At 40.1% G+C, this 17,086-nt stretch overlaps 1 protein-coding gene across 1 annotated transcript; it reads left to right on the top strand.

Moving 5' to 3' along the window:
- The first annotated feature begins 961 nt into the window (after positions 1 to 961).
- LOC117812183 (prenylcysteine oxidase-like) lies at positions 962 to 15,878 on the top strand. Its single transcript, XM_034682806.1, has 7 exons — positions 962 to 1,331; positions 3,623 to 3,829; positions 4,316 to 4,490; positions 6,740 to 6,951; positions 7,361 to 7,501; positions 8,955 to 9,366; positions 11,669 to 15,878. Exons 1-7 carry the CDS (start codon positions 1,220 to 1,222, stop codon positions 11,916 to 11,918), a joined length of 1,509 nt encoding a protein of 502 aa, XP_034538697.1. The 5' UTR covers positions 962 to 1,219; the 3' UTR covers positions 11,919 to 15,878.
- Positions 15,879 to 17,086: the final 1,208 nt, after the last annotated feature.

Raw genomic sequence — 17,086 nt, 5'->3', positions numbered from 1 at the left:
CCCGAACTCTCTCTCTTGACTGCTGCTGGCATTATAATGCATAATATACTGTATTATAATTATCTTGCCATACTTATTATGTTATATTACATTATTATTCTAACTACTACTCATAGTCATATTGCATTCCCGTATTATTTTTTATTTATTGCTTAATCTGTCATTACCAACCATAATCACACCATGTCAACCTGTCACTAATGAACTTTTTTAATACTGCCTGTAATTACTGCTATTTAATTTAAATTCTATTGTATGGAATGTGTATATATCTAAATTGTATTCTAGCTTTATTTATCTATTTTTATTTTTACTTATTTTATTTTATTTTTACTTATTGAAACTTCTTCTTGATTGTACTTATGTCTGGGTTGCTGTAACAACTGAATTTCCCCCCGGGGGATCAATAAAGTAATATCTTATCTTATTCATTTATTTATTTTATTTATCTACTCAGTTTCATTGATATTTTTAGACTTGGTTTTATTTTCAACTCTTATCCTTACCCTTTTTAAATCTATGTATTTTAACTATTTGTATTCTTAATTTTGATGCTTTGAGTTATTTTAATTACACATATTTTATTGTTGGTGTGCATTAGTCTCTATTTTATTTTAATTTTAATTATTTTCCCCTTATATGTCTTGCCATTGACTTATTTCTGCTTCTTTCTTGTTTTTCAGTCGCTGTAAATCACTTTGAGTTGCATTTGATTTGTAAGAAAGGTGCTTTATAAATAAAGCTTGATTGATATTACAAATATTAAATATAAAATGCATGTTATAAAAAGCATAGACTTTATAAAATGGTTCAAAGTGATACGCAGTGTGCGAAATGTCCACGGCGTTAACATTTCCTATATTCATCCACGTTCCAGTTAGTCTCTTTCATACGTCACACGCTGACTTGCTCCGGCTGCTGTGATTGGTTGAAACGACCCAGTTTCCGGGATCACGTGATGTTGCCGGACGTAGAGCGTCCATTGGTGAACTGAGCGACTGAAGCGCAGAATCCTGAGCACTGAGCCATCTTTGAGCAGTCTCAGTCTCCTGTCCCTGTTCTAATGCATCATATGACTGAAGTGAACTCAGAGTTTTATTAACAGACTGTTTGATAAGGTTTAATGAAGGACGTGAACAGGACCCTCCTGAAACCTGATGTGTTAGGTTAACCCTCACCTGCATCCTCCTCCCCAGGCTGTCTCTGCTCCGGTGCAGCTATGGGCGGCTCTCTGCTCCTCCACCTGCTCCTCATCGTGCTCTCAGCACGGGCTGCTGAGGGAGACCAGACCGGACCAGGTCCTGTCGATGGAGCTCCTCCTTCTAAAATAGGTCAGAAAACCACTGAGCTCGAGCTTAAAGACAGACTATTGTCTATTATAGATCCACACTTCTACTGTTTAAAGGTGTCTTACTGTAACATGATGATGACCTTAAAGGTACAGTGTGTAGAATGCAATATAATATCATAAGTATGTTTCAATGAGTGTTTAATCACCTTATTTAAAAAATAACTTAGAATGAGCCTTTAATATTTACATGAGGAGAGGGACCCCTTCCATGGAGGCCGCCACCTTGCTCTGCAACATTTCTACAGCAGCACAGAATAATCAAACTTTACATCATGCAAATTTATTTATAATGATTACTTGATAAAGGAAGGATCTTACTCATCATGCATCACAGGAGCTTCTATTCGGGGGGTCGATCAATACCATTATGTGTTCCCCTTTCTACACACTGTACCTTTAAGTGAGCTTTGGGTATCAATTACCACAGAATAGATATTGATTTTGTTTGACATACAGTTCATGTATTTCTGTGGACCACATCTGCAGGTGGCTTGAAGCTGGTGTTTCTAGTTTCTGCCAGCTACATAGGATGTGGTGTCATCATTGTTTCCCCTTTTGGTGTTGGGTTCAGCCAAATCAAAGATATTTGTGTTGTATGATTAATTTTAAATGTTGTGGTTCTTAAGATTCAATCAGTCAGCGTTTAAATCAATCAATCAAGCTTTATTTATATTGCACCTTTCATACAAATCAAATGAGATTCAAAGTGCTTTACAGCAATTGAAAATAAATAAATAATGAAATGATCATAAAAATCCAATATATCATAAGTAGAGACTAATACACGCCTTGCAATAAAATGTAAATAAATAAACAACAAAAGGAAATAGTTAAAGTAAATTAAATATAAAACATGACTAGTTAAGACAATAAAGCAGGTGAAGGTAAAAGTCTAAGATAAATAAAAGCTCTGAAATAGTAATAAGATAATAATACAAAATGAAGAGTTTAAAATAAAGAAAACAACAGAATATTAAAATATATATAAAAAGATAAATTAAACAAAGTTATTAAAACCAGATTAAATAGATGGCTCTTTAATTGACTTTTAAAAGTCTCAATTTCACCTTTTGCCTCCATTCCTCTAAACTCCACACGATCTAACTCATCTGTCTGTTCCTGTTTAAAACCCACTGAGGCACACCTCACCATGAAGAGTGTTACAAGACTGAAGAAGAAAAATGCTATAGATGTGGCATGGAAATGTCATGTTTTGCGTCGTCAGTACATTTAGAGTAGAGTATAATTTGTCCCTGAGGGGCAATTCACTTTGCAGACAGTAGTCCACACAATACAAAACAATACCCAACACACAACACCACACAAGATCCACACATTGTCCACACAGTGGTTACAGATCATTCAAGAAACAAACAGCCATCGGAATAAAATACTGTTTATCCGTTTGTGCTGCACCTGAAGACTGAACCTTCTCCCTGACGGCAGCATCTGCAACTCCCCATGTAAGGGATGCTGGGGGTCCATAACTACGGCCTTTGCCTTAGAGTTGGCGCTCACTTCATAAATGTACTGAAGGTCATAAAGAGATGCACCAAGCTTCGTCTTTGTTTTTAAGACTGAGGCTGCCAAACCAGCAAATCATAAAAAAAGTTAAAACAGAAATTTTCATTAAAGTCAGATCCACGTTAAAACTTCGCTACTTTCCTTAACTGCTGGACAACTGCTGGTTTGCCTTTAACAAATAAGATCAGTGTTCAGAATTTAGCTTTGCATCAAGCCCAGTTCTGAGATATTTATTTTGCTGCACTGCTGCCACTGGCTCCCCCTTCATCACACACACATGGGGGTGCCATATGCCTCAGAGGTGCAAAATTTAAGTTTACATTTGTTAAGCATCTTAGAATTAGGAAAAGTTCTTCAGTAGCTGAATCTGTTCAGCTTTGGTGTTAAAAAGGCAACACATATTAGGAATAAATTCAATGATTATCTTATTGTAACAACTGTAAAAAAAAACCCATTAAGCAGATATGAAGTGTATGAAACACATAAGAATTCACAAATCTCAAATTTGAGAAGATGAGGTAAAGGTCAACTTAACGTATTTGTTTGATAACTTATTTCTACTTTATCAGTTAATTTTGACATTTTGTATGATTGGTAGTCATGAGTTTTATTTGAGTTACAAGAATCCTGCACACTGTCCAATTTGCAAATAAAAAGTTTAATGGCAACGTTTCAGTCATGAGTTTTATAACATGGCTCACTTCTGAACGACACTTCTTATCTCACCCTTCCTCGTCTCTTCTCCAGCCATTGTTGGAGCAGGAATCGGAGGCAGCTCCACGGCCCATTTCCTGCGGCAGCACTTCGGCCCTGAGGTCCAAGTGGACGTGTTCGAGAAGGGAGAGGTCGGAGGACGTCTCGCCACTGTAACCGTCAACCACCTTGACTACGAGTCCGGGGGCTCCATCATTCACTCCCTGAACCTCCACATGCAGGAGTTTGTCAAACAGCTAGGTTGGCTTTTAGACACACAAACACAAACACAAACACAAACACATATCAGTAACTCAGCAGCAGACAATAAATGCACCTGCAGGATTAATCTGGTCACTTTCTCTCCCATGCTCCTTAGTTTTACTGGGATGCTCTTTGGCTTCTTAAATTATAAAATGTGATTTTAAAAAATAGTTATCAAAAAAGATAAATTGACTTTGAGTTGAACCTCCAAACATCTGTTCAGAGTTACACAAGCCAAGAAAGCTGAAATGTTTCCTTTTGTTTCCTGCCAAACATCAGACATCATTTCTGTTTCACTCTTGTTCTGTTGCATTGTTGGAAGACGTTAGAAGATGAACTGTCTGCCCTTTATTTCTTTGGTTTCCACATTAAAACCAAACAGATTTCCCTGGACGACTGTTAGAGATGAATGAAATCAACACATCTTCAATCTTTCCTCTCCTCCCGTGTGTTTCCGTCTCTGCCTTTTCTCGTCCCCTCAAGGTTTAAAGTACCGTCGCAACATGGCGGGAAAGACGGCGGTGTTTAACGGCGAGGAGGTGATTCTGGAGGAGACGGACTGGTACCTGCTGGACCTGTTCCGGTTGTGGTGGCGCTACGGCATCAGCTTCATCCGCCTGCAGATGTGGGTGGAGGAAATTATGGAGAAATTCATGAGGTGAGTCAGTGAAAATGTTGCACTGTTTGCTGTTGTCTGTTGTCATGCTGACAGGATGTAACAGTGATGCATCAAACCCTTTGTTTTAGATATCACAGTTCACAGCCTGCATGATGTGAGGGACAGGGTACGAGGTGAATTATGGTTTATGCATGAAGCTGGTCTGATCTGTCTCCACTAATTGCATCTACTTTAACTACAAGCATTGAGGTGTCATGCAGGTGTTACATAACTGTGTTAGACTTTTCACCAAAATATCTTAACTGGGTTGCAGAACATAAATCTCCGACGGCCAAATTCAACCGGATCCGTGTCCGGTCTGTCACAGCACCTGATCTGATAGGTTTCTATTCTAGTCCATGTGTTAACTTCCACTGGATCCGCTCCATTGTGTTCCAGCTGCGTCTCTGATCCGGCAGGTCGGAGCCCTCCAGATCAGATACACAAGACTTCTATTGATGCTGGATGCTGGAGCACGACGCATCAATCTCAACAGAGCAGATGGAGCGGGACAGGAAGTCAGGTTTCACCAAAACAAAATGAAAACATCCGGTTAATTTTCAGAATAAAACACTCTGTGTTATCACCAGATCGTATTTCCCTTAACTACAACAACAAACCGTCATGATGAGCGGAGCCAGGCCTGGAGTCAACAGGTCAGAGGTTTTCAGAGGACCAGAAAGACAACATGGATGAGGAGAGGAGGAGGAGGAGAATCCTTGATTCATTGATTACCTCGGGAAAACCTCTGTCACTTGACTCCAGCTGTCTGGCGGTCCTGCTCCGTGCTGTGTTCTGTAAACGCAATTGGTGGGTGTTGACGGACGAGCTGCAGCTGGACTGCAGCGGATCGCAGACTGGCCAGACACGGATCTGGTGGTAGTCCAGAGCCATGCTTGTTTCTTAAAGATGTAGATCCAAAAGTCAAGGTAATAAAGAAACAACATGAGAACGTTTTCTGCATTTTAAAGCCACAAAAGCTGATGAACCACAGCTCAGTTATTCAGTCTGACAGTAAGTCCAGCCTTTAACCGAGCAGATAGCCAATCACAGCTTTGGGACGGCAGCCTTTCTGATATCAGGACAGACTCAGTCCTCCTCTTGGAAACACCCTTGATGAGGAAAACCTGCACTGTGTGATAACATTGTTTCTTATAAGACGTTGTGAATCAGGCAGTCTGCAGCCTGTTTCTGGCTCACAAGAATCTGCTGATGAAACTGTGATTAGCTGTCACATACCTGCACCTCGTTATAACCTAATCTTCAAACTGCCTCATCTGCTTTTATTTCCCCATCACCTTTCTAGAAGTATTTATCATTACTGAGCTGAAGCTCTTAAGTTTTCTGCATCTTTTCATGATGAAACAATCTCTCAGCCTTTTCAAGTTTATCTCAAAGAGCAACTCTGACAGAAATGTAGCTCACTCAACTTAGCCATATACCCAGTTTTAATTCTATTTCTGTCTTTGAGTTATCTTGACTCAGTTTCTGCTTTGATTAGAAAGCTAAACATGAAAAATTAGAATAAATTCACAGAATAAAAGCTTTATTATGAAGGTGTGTCTTAAGCAGTGAAATAGAATTAGGGACTGATTCTGCAAGTCTTATCTTTTCTAGTTGCCTGTTTCACAGTTGGAGGCTCTGACAGCGAAGGCCCTGTCACCTTTAGTTTTCAGTCTAGACCTTGGAGCAGCCTGCAGAGCATTACCAAAGGATCTCAGATTGCGTCCTGGTTCAGAGGGAAATAAAAGCTCAGAGAATTAAGGAGGGACGAGTCCATGTTGTGCCTTAAACGGGATTTAAAGTATCTTAAAATTAATCCTTAAAACATTTTAAAGAGATTCCTAGAGCAACTCTTGCAGACATGTAGCTCTCTTCATGCTCAGTCATGTTAGCAATACACACAATTTGATAATTTTTGTGTTCTTCAGTTATCTTGACTCAGTTCCTGCTTTGATTTGCTCTTAATCCCTCCATTATTACATTTCATCAACCTCGATTTCGTCCTCCAGGAAGTGATTTATCTCTGCATCACTGTTTCCTCTTTCCCCTCTTATCAACAGCAGTGATCTATTTCTGCCCCTGCTTTTATTGTAAATGGATAAATCATTGTGCTTAAATAGATTTATGAAAAAGTCACAAACTTGAATATTCGTTCTGATTTCTCTTCATGAACAAGTAACTTTCAACTGACAAATACAAGCTCTGATGAATCATTGTTGTGTATTATTTCTGTGTGTGAAATACAGGATCTATAAGTACCAGGCTCACGGCTACGCATTCAGCTCGGTGGAGAAAATCCTGGACTCCCTCGGGGGGAGTGGCTTCATCAACATGACCCGGAGGCCGCTCTCTGATTCGCTGCTGGAGCTCGGCGTGTCACAGCGCTTCATCGACGAGGTCATTGCGCCCGTCATGAGGGTCAACTACGGACAGAACGTCAGCATCCCGGCCTTTGTAGGTTAGTGAGCAGGAGGAGGAGGAGGAGAAGGGAGCGAGGCGGTGATGAGTTTGGAAGAGACAGGTAAATCAGTGAGGAGAGAGAGAGAGTCACATCTGCTGTGAAGGGCAGAGGAGAGGAAGAAAATAGGAGGAGAGGGAGGAGATGATAATAGAAGAGAGGAGAGAAAGGTGAGAGGAGGTTGGTGTGTGTGAGCCCCAGAACAGGAAAGTGTGTGGGCAGCTGATAATTGGTTTATAGCACTTGGCACTGTCTGCTGAGAGTGAGCTAATGTGTTTGTGTGTGCGTGTGCGTGTGCGTGTGTGTGTGTGTGTGTGTGTGTGTGTGCGTGTGCGTGTGCGTGTGTGTGTGCGTGTGCGTGTGCGTGTGTGTGTGTGTGTGTGTGTGTGTGTGTGTGTGTGTGTGACAGGAGCTGTGTCTTTAGCTGGTGCCCAGAACAACCTGTGGGCGGTGGAAGGAGGCAACAAGCTGGTTTGCTCAGGACTGCTGAAGATGGCCAACGCTAACCTGCTTCAGGCGCAAGTCAACTCCATCTCCCCGCTGTACTCAGGTACTTCACCCGACGCTGACTGACGGGACCGTATCAATCCACCAGACCATTCTCAGTCATTTCTGCTGCTCTCTTTACTTATCTCACGGCCAAATTCCACCAGATCCCTGTCCAGTCCATCTCCGATCCATCACTGCACCAGAGTTGATAGGTTTCTGTTCTAGTCAATGTGTTAACTTCCACTGGATCCACTCCGTTGCATTCCGGCTGTGTCTCTGATCCAGCAGGTCTGAGCCCTCCGGATCAGATACACAAGACTTCTATTTTTACCGGATGCCGGATCACGACGCATCAATCTCAACAGAGCAGATGGAGCGGGACAGGAAGTCAGGTTTCACCAAAACAAAATGAAAACATCCGGTTAATTTTCAGAATAAAACACTCTGTGTTATCACCAGATCGTATTTCACTTAACTACAACAACAAACCGTCATGATGAGCGGAGCCAGGCCTGGAGTCAACAGGTCAGAGGTTTTCAGAGGACCAGAAAGACAACATGGATGAGGAGAGGAGGAGGAGGAGAATCCTTGATTCAGTGATTACCACTGGTAAACCTCAATCACATGACTCCAGCTCTCCGGCGGTCCTGCTCCATGCTGTGTTCTGAAAACGCAAGTGGTTGGTGTTGACGGATGAGAGAGCACAGAGCTGGACTGCAGCAAATTGGAGATGAACAGGGAATGGATCTGGTGGATGTCCCGGGCCATACTGGTGTCTTTGTAACCTTTCATATCAGCCTCTGTCTGAAACACTTAATTTTGGACCAGCAGTCTAGCGGCCTCCTTCACTGTTACCATTCAACAAAGTCGTGTTTCTCTTTTTAAAATGAAAAATTTTCCCTTGTAAGGAGATTCACCAACTTGTGATGTCACAAATTGTCCATCTCGCTGAATTCTCACATGACTTCTTGAACAAGCTGGAATTACTCCAACACTTGTTTACCTCACAATTAGAAACTTTGCCCTCGTTATGAATGACATCCAACATTTTCTTTTTAAAATATGAGACATTAAAACCACCTCTTGAAAACAATATTATATATTTAAATCCAGGATGTTTGAAAAACCTGAGCGTTACAGTCATTGGTACTGTGTAATTGTTATATTTTGGGGCTTTTTTTACACCTTTATTTTAGTGGGGAGGACAGTGGATCGACCCGAAGGCTAGAGTTGAACCCGGGAGCGCAACTTAACCATTAGGCGAAATCCGCGCCCATCAGCACTGTGTTCTTAATGTAGAATTTTAAACCCACTCAAATAAGCTCACTTCCATATTTTCCTTAATTTTTTCCTAAATTTGATCCCCTCTTTTAAATTTCCAGAAAGGAGTTTAATGATTTCTAACTCCAAAAACAGGTCATTTGTTCTTTCTTTTCATTGACCTGAGATAAATGTGATTTCCTGACATGTGTCAGATGTTTCTGGATCATTCTCTGACTGTATTTTCCCTCAAGGCGAGACGCCTCAGTACGAGCTGAACTACACCACAGTAGCAGGGACAGAGTCCGAGCTGTATGACATTGTGGTGCTGGCGACGCCGCTTCAGGCCAGCGTCAGGGCCGGAGTCCTGTTTCAAGGTTTCAACCCCCCCTTCGACGAGCTCCCCGGGAATTACCACAGCACTGTAGCAACCATCGTGCACGGTTATCTCAACACCTCCTTCTTTGGTTTCCCGGACCCCCGTCTGTTCCCCTACGCCAGCGTTTTGACGACAGAGGCGCCGGATCTGTTTTTCAACAGCGTGGCGAGCGTTTGTCCCGTCAACATCTCCTCGGGCTTCAGGCGTAAACAGCCACAAGAGGCCGGAGTTTACAAAGTGTTCTCACCTCAACCTCTGGAGAAGAGTCAGCTCAAAGCTCTGTTCAGGTCAGAATCATCTTTTTATGCAATCACAGCAGCTGCTTCTGTTTGTTTTATTACGACATGATATGAGGATTGTTTGCTTTTTTAATAAATCCTAACAGAATCATGAATATAGCCTCTTTACGAAGGCTGTTGTTGTTTTGCTTGACCAAAATGAATAAAAACACATTTTATTTCTGCATAAAAACAACAAAAATGCAAATAATTACATTTGAGAAGACAGAGCTATCTGAAGATGGCATGCTGTATTGATTAATACAAATTTATGCAGATCAATTTTCTGTTAATCCTTGAATAATCAATCAATCTTAAGTCTTGGCGAACTAAAGCAACTCCTCCTGATACATTCTGCTTCTGTAGCCACACTATCTGTATGCTAACTGATAATGCAAATGGCAACATGCTGATGATAAGAAAGTTTGTACTTCTGTTTAAATTTTATTTTTAAGTTATGCTAATTTAAATTAATTCATTTAAATGTAATTGTATCTATTTTTGTATTTTATGCTAATTTTTATTTTATTTTTATAGTAATTATTTTATTTTATTTTTTTATTTTATGCTCATTTTTTAATTAATTTTTTATTGTAATTAATTAATTTCATTTTTGTTTATTTTTATTTAATGCTATTTTTTAGGCTTGATATCGTCCCTCTGATAATTTTCAATGAATTACAACCGAAAAATGTCCTTACATATCTCAGGCTGGTGTCTTTGTAACCCCTCATTTCAGCCATGCTTCATTTTAGAGCAGCATTCTAGGACCCTCCTTCACTGCTGCCATACAAAAAAGTAGTGTTTGTCTCCTTAAAATGACAAATTTGCCCTTATAAGGAGATTCACCAACTTGTGATGTCACAAATTGAGCAAATCTCACTGAATTCTGATGAGTGGCTTTAACCAAAGGTATTATAAAGCACAAAACACCAAGGGACTGATGGGAATGTTAATAGTCTTGCAGGTGTATGGTCATGAAAAAGACTCGACAAAGTGAAATTGAAATCAGATCACGACACTTTATTTATAGTGAAGAGATCACCGGTCTCAGAGTTCATCCTCAGGGTATCATGAATGTTTGAGCAGGACCTTCTGCCATTCATCAGATATTTGCCAAAGTAATTCTTTAGAGAACAAAAACTCAAATATCCAGATGGTGAGAGAGGACAAGTCAGGAGATCAGCAAAGTGAGCGTGGTTCATCCTAGAGGGGACATGAGTTTGTCGCCAACATCACTGCAGGAGATCCAGTGGTTGTGTAAATAACCCAGAATGGATCTTAAAGGTGACATATCATGCAAAATCGACTTTTTAATGGTTCTCTACCTGAAATATGTGTCCCTGGCATGTCTACAAACCCCCCGAAAATGAAAAAATCCATTCTGCCCCTGTTCTGATTTCTACACCTTTCTGTAAATGTGTGTAAAACGAGCCGTTTCAGACTTCCGTGTTTTTGTTACGTCACAACAATATCCGGTCTGTCACGGAGTCAGAGCTCGGAGCTTGTTCAGCCCATAGACTGTATAAAATAATACTGAATCCCTCCTCTGTTTTTCATTCCCTGCACACATGTGTGCTAACAAGGAGCTTAGGAGGGAGGCATGCTAGTTGTAGGCTGTCTTAATAAACACAAAGGTCGGTTTTACTCCCAACGTCTGCAGATTTGAAGATATAGTGGATGATTTTTATTTATCATGGAAAAGTGCTAGCGCTAGTTAGCATAGCCACATAGCTACATGTCGTAGCTGTAGCTGTGTACCAAGACGCACGTCGACATACTGACAAATAAAACAACAAGAAACACTAAATCTGTGACCAATCCTTCAGAAAGGTCCTGCTGCAGGCGCCTCTCCATCAGGATCAGATTCTGGATCAGATTCAGAGGGTTGAAGTAACGCTATCTGTGAGCAGCCGTGTATATTCAGCCAACATGTAAACATTAGATCAACGTGCTGGACAGCCAATGCACATCCACTTCCTGAGGGGGCGTGGTCAGAGAGAAAACAGAGTGTTCTGAGCAGGGCTGAAGAAGAGGGCTTTTCAGGCAGACCAAAATCTGATTTCAAAGTGTTTTTTTGAGCAGAAACTTTAAAGACATGTTTTGGGGACCTCTTAGACCAATATATATTGATGAAAAAAGCGTGATATGTCACCTTTAAGGGTCAACAAACTGAAAGACCAACACTGTTGCTGATGGTATTTACTCACCATCTACCTCCATGTAACAGTGATGAAACTTGATTTAAAAAACAGAACTTTGAACATGCCAAGTAACGTCTTCCTGTCTTTGCTGCACCTCTCGATCTCAGGTCGTACTACTCGGTTCAGGTGACGGAGTGGCAGGCCTACCCGTGTTACGGCAGCAGCCAGGGTCTGCCGCCTGTGGAGCTCCACCCAAACCTCTACTACCTCAACGGCATCGAGTTGGCCGGCAGCGCCATGGAGATGAGCTCGGTGGCGGCGAAGAACATCGCTCTGCTCGCCTATCATCGCTGGAACAGACAGACGGACATGGTGGACCAGAAAGACCTGATGCACAGGATCAAAACTGAACTATGACCTGGTCAAGAGAGTCAAAGAATCAGGGTAAATGTAGCTCTTAGCATCACAACGCTGATGTGCGCACATCATTGAGTCATTTCCTGCTGCACGAAATGTTTCAATAGGATGCTACATTTTTAGAGCTTCACTCATCCGATGATTATTTATCAGCACAAAAAAAAAAAAGACCGGATGAGGAAAAAAGTTAAATCAAAGAAGTTTAGAACTTATTCAAACCCAGAGTGAAAGGCATCAGATTTGATTCCACTCATTGCTTCTTCATACGCCAGTGATTCTACAGATATATGAAGCATTTTGCAGTAAAGGTCAGGGATTGACGCGATCAGGTCAGCTGCAGGCGGCTTTCTTTGCCAAGACAGAAGGAAACCACATCACCGTGGAGAACAGCAGCTTCACTGAGTCCTGTGTGGTGTGAGTGAAGTGAGAACCAGTCAGAAAGTCACTGCTGGTGCTCTGTGTAAATAAAGTTAAAGCACGTCATTGGAGCATGAATGAATAACAGTCACTGATTCATCTTAAACCTGCTCATGCTTTTTACCATCTAAAGACTGATAACTGTTGGAACTGCAGCACTGAGCTCTCTTTACTTAATTTATAGAATAATTCTCCAGTGACTCGCTGTCATAGCCACTGGTGCTGCGCTCTGTTGCCCCTTTCATCAGACTGTTTCATTATCTCCCCTTCCTGCTGCTTTTGTTGCGTAATCCAGCGGAAAGGTTTTTTTTTTTTTTCTGGGGAATGCAGCCAACAAGCTTTCACACTGGACCAAATACAAGCAGAGGACAGATCTATGGAGCTGCTGCTGCTGCTGCTGGTGGTGATACTTCCCTCCCCTCCCCTTCCCTCTATGAAGCATTAAAAACATCCAGAATTTGATCTGCAGGCATCTTAAAAAAGAACATGAAGATAGAGCTGAATATTTACATCCAGATGTGGAAAGTCCCCCCAAAAAATGCGGCGTGATGACAAATGTACAATCCATTGACTGTGGATTATCTCATTAGACTTTAATATTTTCCTTGTTGTGTCACTTTTATCACCAAAAACATCTAATTTGAGCTCGAGGAGTTTGAACTGTAATGTGGCTTCAGATGATGAATGATAATATTCAGATTCAAGGTTCTCACTTGGTCAGATATTTGTAGCAAAGCTAGCTTTAGACATTAAGGACACAAAACCATAGACTGTATAATAAATGGATGTAGTATCCGTGACGTCACCTATCTTTTTCTGAAGCGCTGTTTTAAAGCCAATCATCGGCTGGTGCCATATTGGAAATACTGAACCAAACTTCGTCCTAGCTAGTGTGAGGTAAAGAGGCGGGTCTTTAGCCTCTTTGCTAACAGCTACAGGGTGCCCGCCTGTCAATCAAGTCAGCCATGCCCTTATTTTGGCAAAACTCTGAAGTTTAATATCTTTGAAAATACCAAGTCATAAAAAAAATCATTGTTTTTCACAAGAGTAATTAGCTATTCAGACTTAAATCATTTTATAAACCAGGCTGAAAACATGTTTATTTTAAAGATAAGCTCTTTGAATTGGTGTGTATGTGGTTTCCTGTGTTTCTGCAGCCAGCCTCTAGTGGACGCTCCATGAACTGCAGTTTTTAGCACTTCCACATGGGCTTCATATTTTGAGACCGCTTGCACAAAACAATCCAAATTCATTTCTTTGACAATTTCCAGCTGCATTCCAAAGCCTTCATCATCAGATTGAGACGGCTGAGTTCACATATATTGACCTCCAGCACATTTTTTGACTTCTGTCTGTGTTGGCGAAGAAGTTAAGGAGGATAACTTGAGAGTGATGAGGTTTCAAATTCCTTTAAAGACTCGTAAGTGCTCCTTGAGTTATGATAGTTTTCAAGTACAATGATTTCCTCCTGTGTATTTTTGAAGCCAATGTTAATAAAAAAAAAAAGTCCTTAAAGCGGGAAGTCTGTCACAGCCGAGCCAACTCCAGTTATGAGTTCTGGAGAAATAAAACAGTGAGGGATGTTGAGTCATGATTATGAAGCCAAGCCTTTGTTTTCAAGGTGGAAATCATCTGCAGTGTTTGAGCGTGTAGATTATTCAAACAGCAGGGCAGAGTATTTGAAGAAATGAAGCTGCATTAGAATAAACAGACTTCTAGAGGAAATACTTTGATCCTTGTGTAAAAATACTCACATATATATGCATGTATGTATGGGATGCCATTGGCCAAGCTGTCTAAGCACGCCCCATACACAGAGGCTATAGTCCTCGTTGCAGCAGTCACAGGCTCGACTCCCTGCCTCGACCATTTGCTGCATGTCTTCCCCCCGCTCTCTACTCCCCACATCTCCTGCCTCTCTCCAGCTTTCTTATTCAATAAAGGCAAAAATGCACAAAAAGATAGCTTTAAGGAAGAAAATAAATTCTCCTATATTGCTAAAAGTCATGAGTAAGAGCACATACAGGTTTTTTATTAACAATGGTCACATAGTGTATCAAAGTAAAGAGACTTCTGCAATAAAATCACCGCCATGATTCGTATTATTAGAAGTTAAATGAAGAGTTTTTATTATTCATGCAGCATCGTGCAGAGATAGAAGAATCTGTTTGATTTTTGAAACTTCATTCTCATGTTTAATTTATTTTAAATGACTGAAACCAACTTAAGAAAGAAAATGTCATAATTTGAACTTCTAACTCAAAGGCAGAAGAGCTTCTGAGCCATTCAGACTTCAGGCAACTGGATTCATTGTTTACTTTTTGAGGAACTTTTTGAGACTCTTGTTTTATTTATGTGTAACCTTTCAATAAAAATGAAGTATTGTTGTTAGATGAATGCAACCAAAGCCCTAAAACAACATGATTAAATACATTTTATTCTCTCTTGTTTTCTCGAGATAATGAGGAAAATAAGTTGAGATCTTGAGAAAACTGAAATGTATTTAATCATGTTCTTTAAGGGCTTCCGTACTAAACATAGAAGAAGCACATTTATACATATGGTAACGATTGTACAATAAATAAATGGACGTAGTATCGGTGACGTCACCCATCTGTTTCTGAAGTTCTGTTTTGAAGCCGATCGTCGGCGGGAGCCATATTGGAAATGCTGAACTCAACCAAACGTCTGTTGAGTTAGTGTGAAGTAAAGAGGCGGGCTTTGAGCCTCCTAGCCAACAGCTACAGTGTTCCCGCCTGTCAATCAACTCAGCTGTGCCTCATAATGGAAAACTTGTAATCTTAATATCTTCTAAACTGCTGCATTATGAAAAATATTGGAACCTGTACAGTGTGTACCGATAGAGAAATGAGCTATTTAGACTAAACTAATATTTTGTACCAGGTTGTAAACATGTTTATTTCTGCTGTAAAGATCGTCTTCTTTTGAATGGGTGTGTATGTGGTTTCTGGTACTTCTGGAGCCAGCCTCTAGTGGACGCTCTAGGAACTGCAGTTTTAAACACTTGGCTTTAATTCTCATGGCTGAAGGTTGCCTCTTGATGGTAACGAAGTGACTTCAGGTAATACGAAAGGCCTGTCATCAGTTTCTTTAAATGTTTTGTTTTTTTTCACAAACATTGTTTAAAAATGTTGCCTCAGTAAAAAATAAAAATACATTTTGTTACGAGACATTTATCTTAAAAGTTTAACGATCAAAAACACCAAAGACAAGCTTCCGTAGAATGCAGATGAAGTGAGAATATTTCCCTCCTGACATGAAGGGATAAACTTTATTCACTTTCTGATCACTGCTGTTTGTTTCCTCTGAAGAAAGTCTGAGCTGATGCATTCCACTGATATAAATAGGACAAATGTGACTGTTCATGTTCCTCCAGTGTAACTGTACAAAGGTTCATTTCTGTCCAGTGCATGTGTCAACTTATTTCATCTGCCTCTTAGAATAATTCATCTGACAGAATGTATAAATAATCTGACTGTACTGTTCATACAATAAAAGCATTGGACTGTTTGAATTTTCATAGATTTGACTCTGAGCATACACGTCTTATTCCCTCTTTTTAATAATGCTGCAAAAAATATAAACAAAATGTTTTTTTTTTTCTTGCTTGAAGTTTAATTTTATTTGAACCATCATAGGATCTCACAAATAGACCCTTTATCTAAACCTCCATCAGCAACAAAGCTTCAGGATGTTGCAGCACGGGGTGTTTATATGCAACAAATATTATGCAACGTTACATATTTATTTATTTATTGTATTTATTTGATTTTTGTTTTACTTTAACTGATTTTTAATTTTGCATTCTACCCTTACTTATTTTATTAATTTTGTTGTATTGATTTTATTATATTTTTAAGTATTATTTATGATTATGTCTTTTATTATTTTACACATTTCTGTTGTTTTCTGTCTCTCTGTTATTTTGTGATCACTTTGGGCTGCATGCTTGTACATATGAAACGTTCAATATAGATAAAGTTGAGTTGATCCACAGCTAAGAAAAGTTGTGACTATGGTAGACACAGACAGGATGTTTGTTTTAGTACTTGTTGCACATAAACACCCCGTGCTGCAACATCCTGAAGCTTGGTCTGTGATGGAGGTTTAGATAAAGGGTCTATTTGTGAGATCCTTTATCTGTCTGACGGTCATAGCTATTTACACTCTTAGTCATTCATCACTGTTTTAGTTTCTTTATACCCTGAATATCAAAAGCTGGTTTCAAGAAAACCACCTAAGAAGATCAGGAAGTTTTCTGCTTTAATGTAACTTAAGAGGAGATTTTTTCATCAACTCATTTAAATACCATAAAACAAATCCAACATATCCCTGGGGAGTCTAATGCTCGGCCTCATGTGTGCTTCTCTGCTTCCTGTATGCACAAACACAATCACAGAGCCGCTAATAGAATCAAAGGGGAGAATTGGCAAACAAAGTGTCCCAATACATATGATTCAATCTGATGTAACAACATCACTTGTTCTGCTTTCTCATTAATCCTGCAGCTCTACATCGTTGATTGTTATCATACAGTCACTCCAGTCCAACTGTTGTGAGATCAAAGAAACAGAATTCACAAAGAGTGAAGACTCTCTCCAAACAGAGCAGGTCTAGACTGTACTCTATGTTCTATTATTAACAAAGACCCAACATCAAGACAGGATCAGATCCAGTCCCATCTTACAGACAGGACTCAGTCTGATCTCATCTTAATCCACCATGAGCAG

Source organism: Notolabrus celidotus, chromosome 5 (genome assembly GCF_009762535.1).
Source record: "Notolabrus celidotus isolate fNotCel1 chromosome 5, fNotCel1.pri, whole genome shotgun sequence".
Taxonomy (NCBI): domain Eukaryota; kingdom Metazoa; phylum Chordata; class Actinopteri; order Labriformes; family Labridae; genus Notolabrus; species Notolabrus celidotus.
Note: the sequence above shows the minus strand (reverse complement) of the source record. Positions and strands in the feature narration are given on the sequence as shown.

Bases quoted from the DNA above. Each gene is read 5' to 3' on its own strand.
- LOC117812183 (XM_034682806.1), top strand. From the start codon at position 1,220: ATGGGCGGCTCTCTGCTCCTCCACCTGCTCCTCATCGTGCTCTCAGCA. The intron at 3,830-4,315 runs GTTGGCTTTTAG...CGTCCCCTCAAG, and splicing joins GGAGTTTGTCAAACAGCTAG to GTTTAAAGTACCGTCGCAAC. The intron at 7,502-8,954 runs GTACTTCACCCG...TTTTCCCTCAAG, and splicing joins CATCTCCCCGCTGTACTCAG to GCGAGACGCCTCAGTACGAG.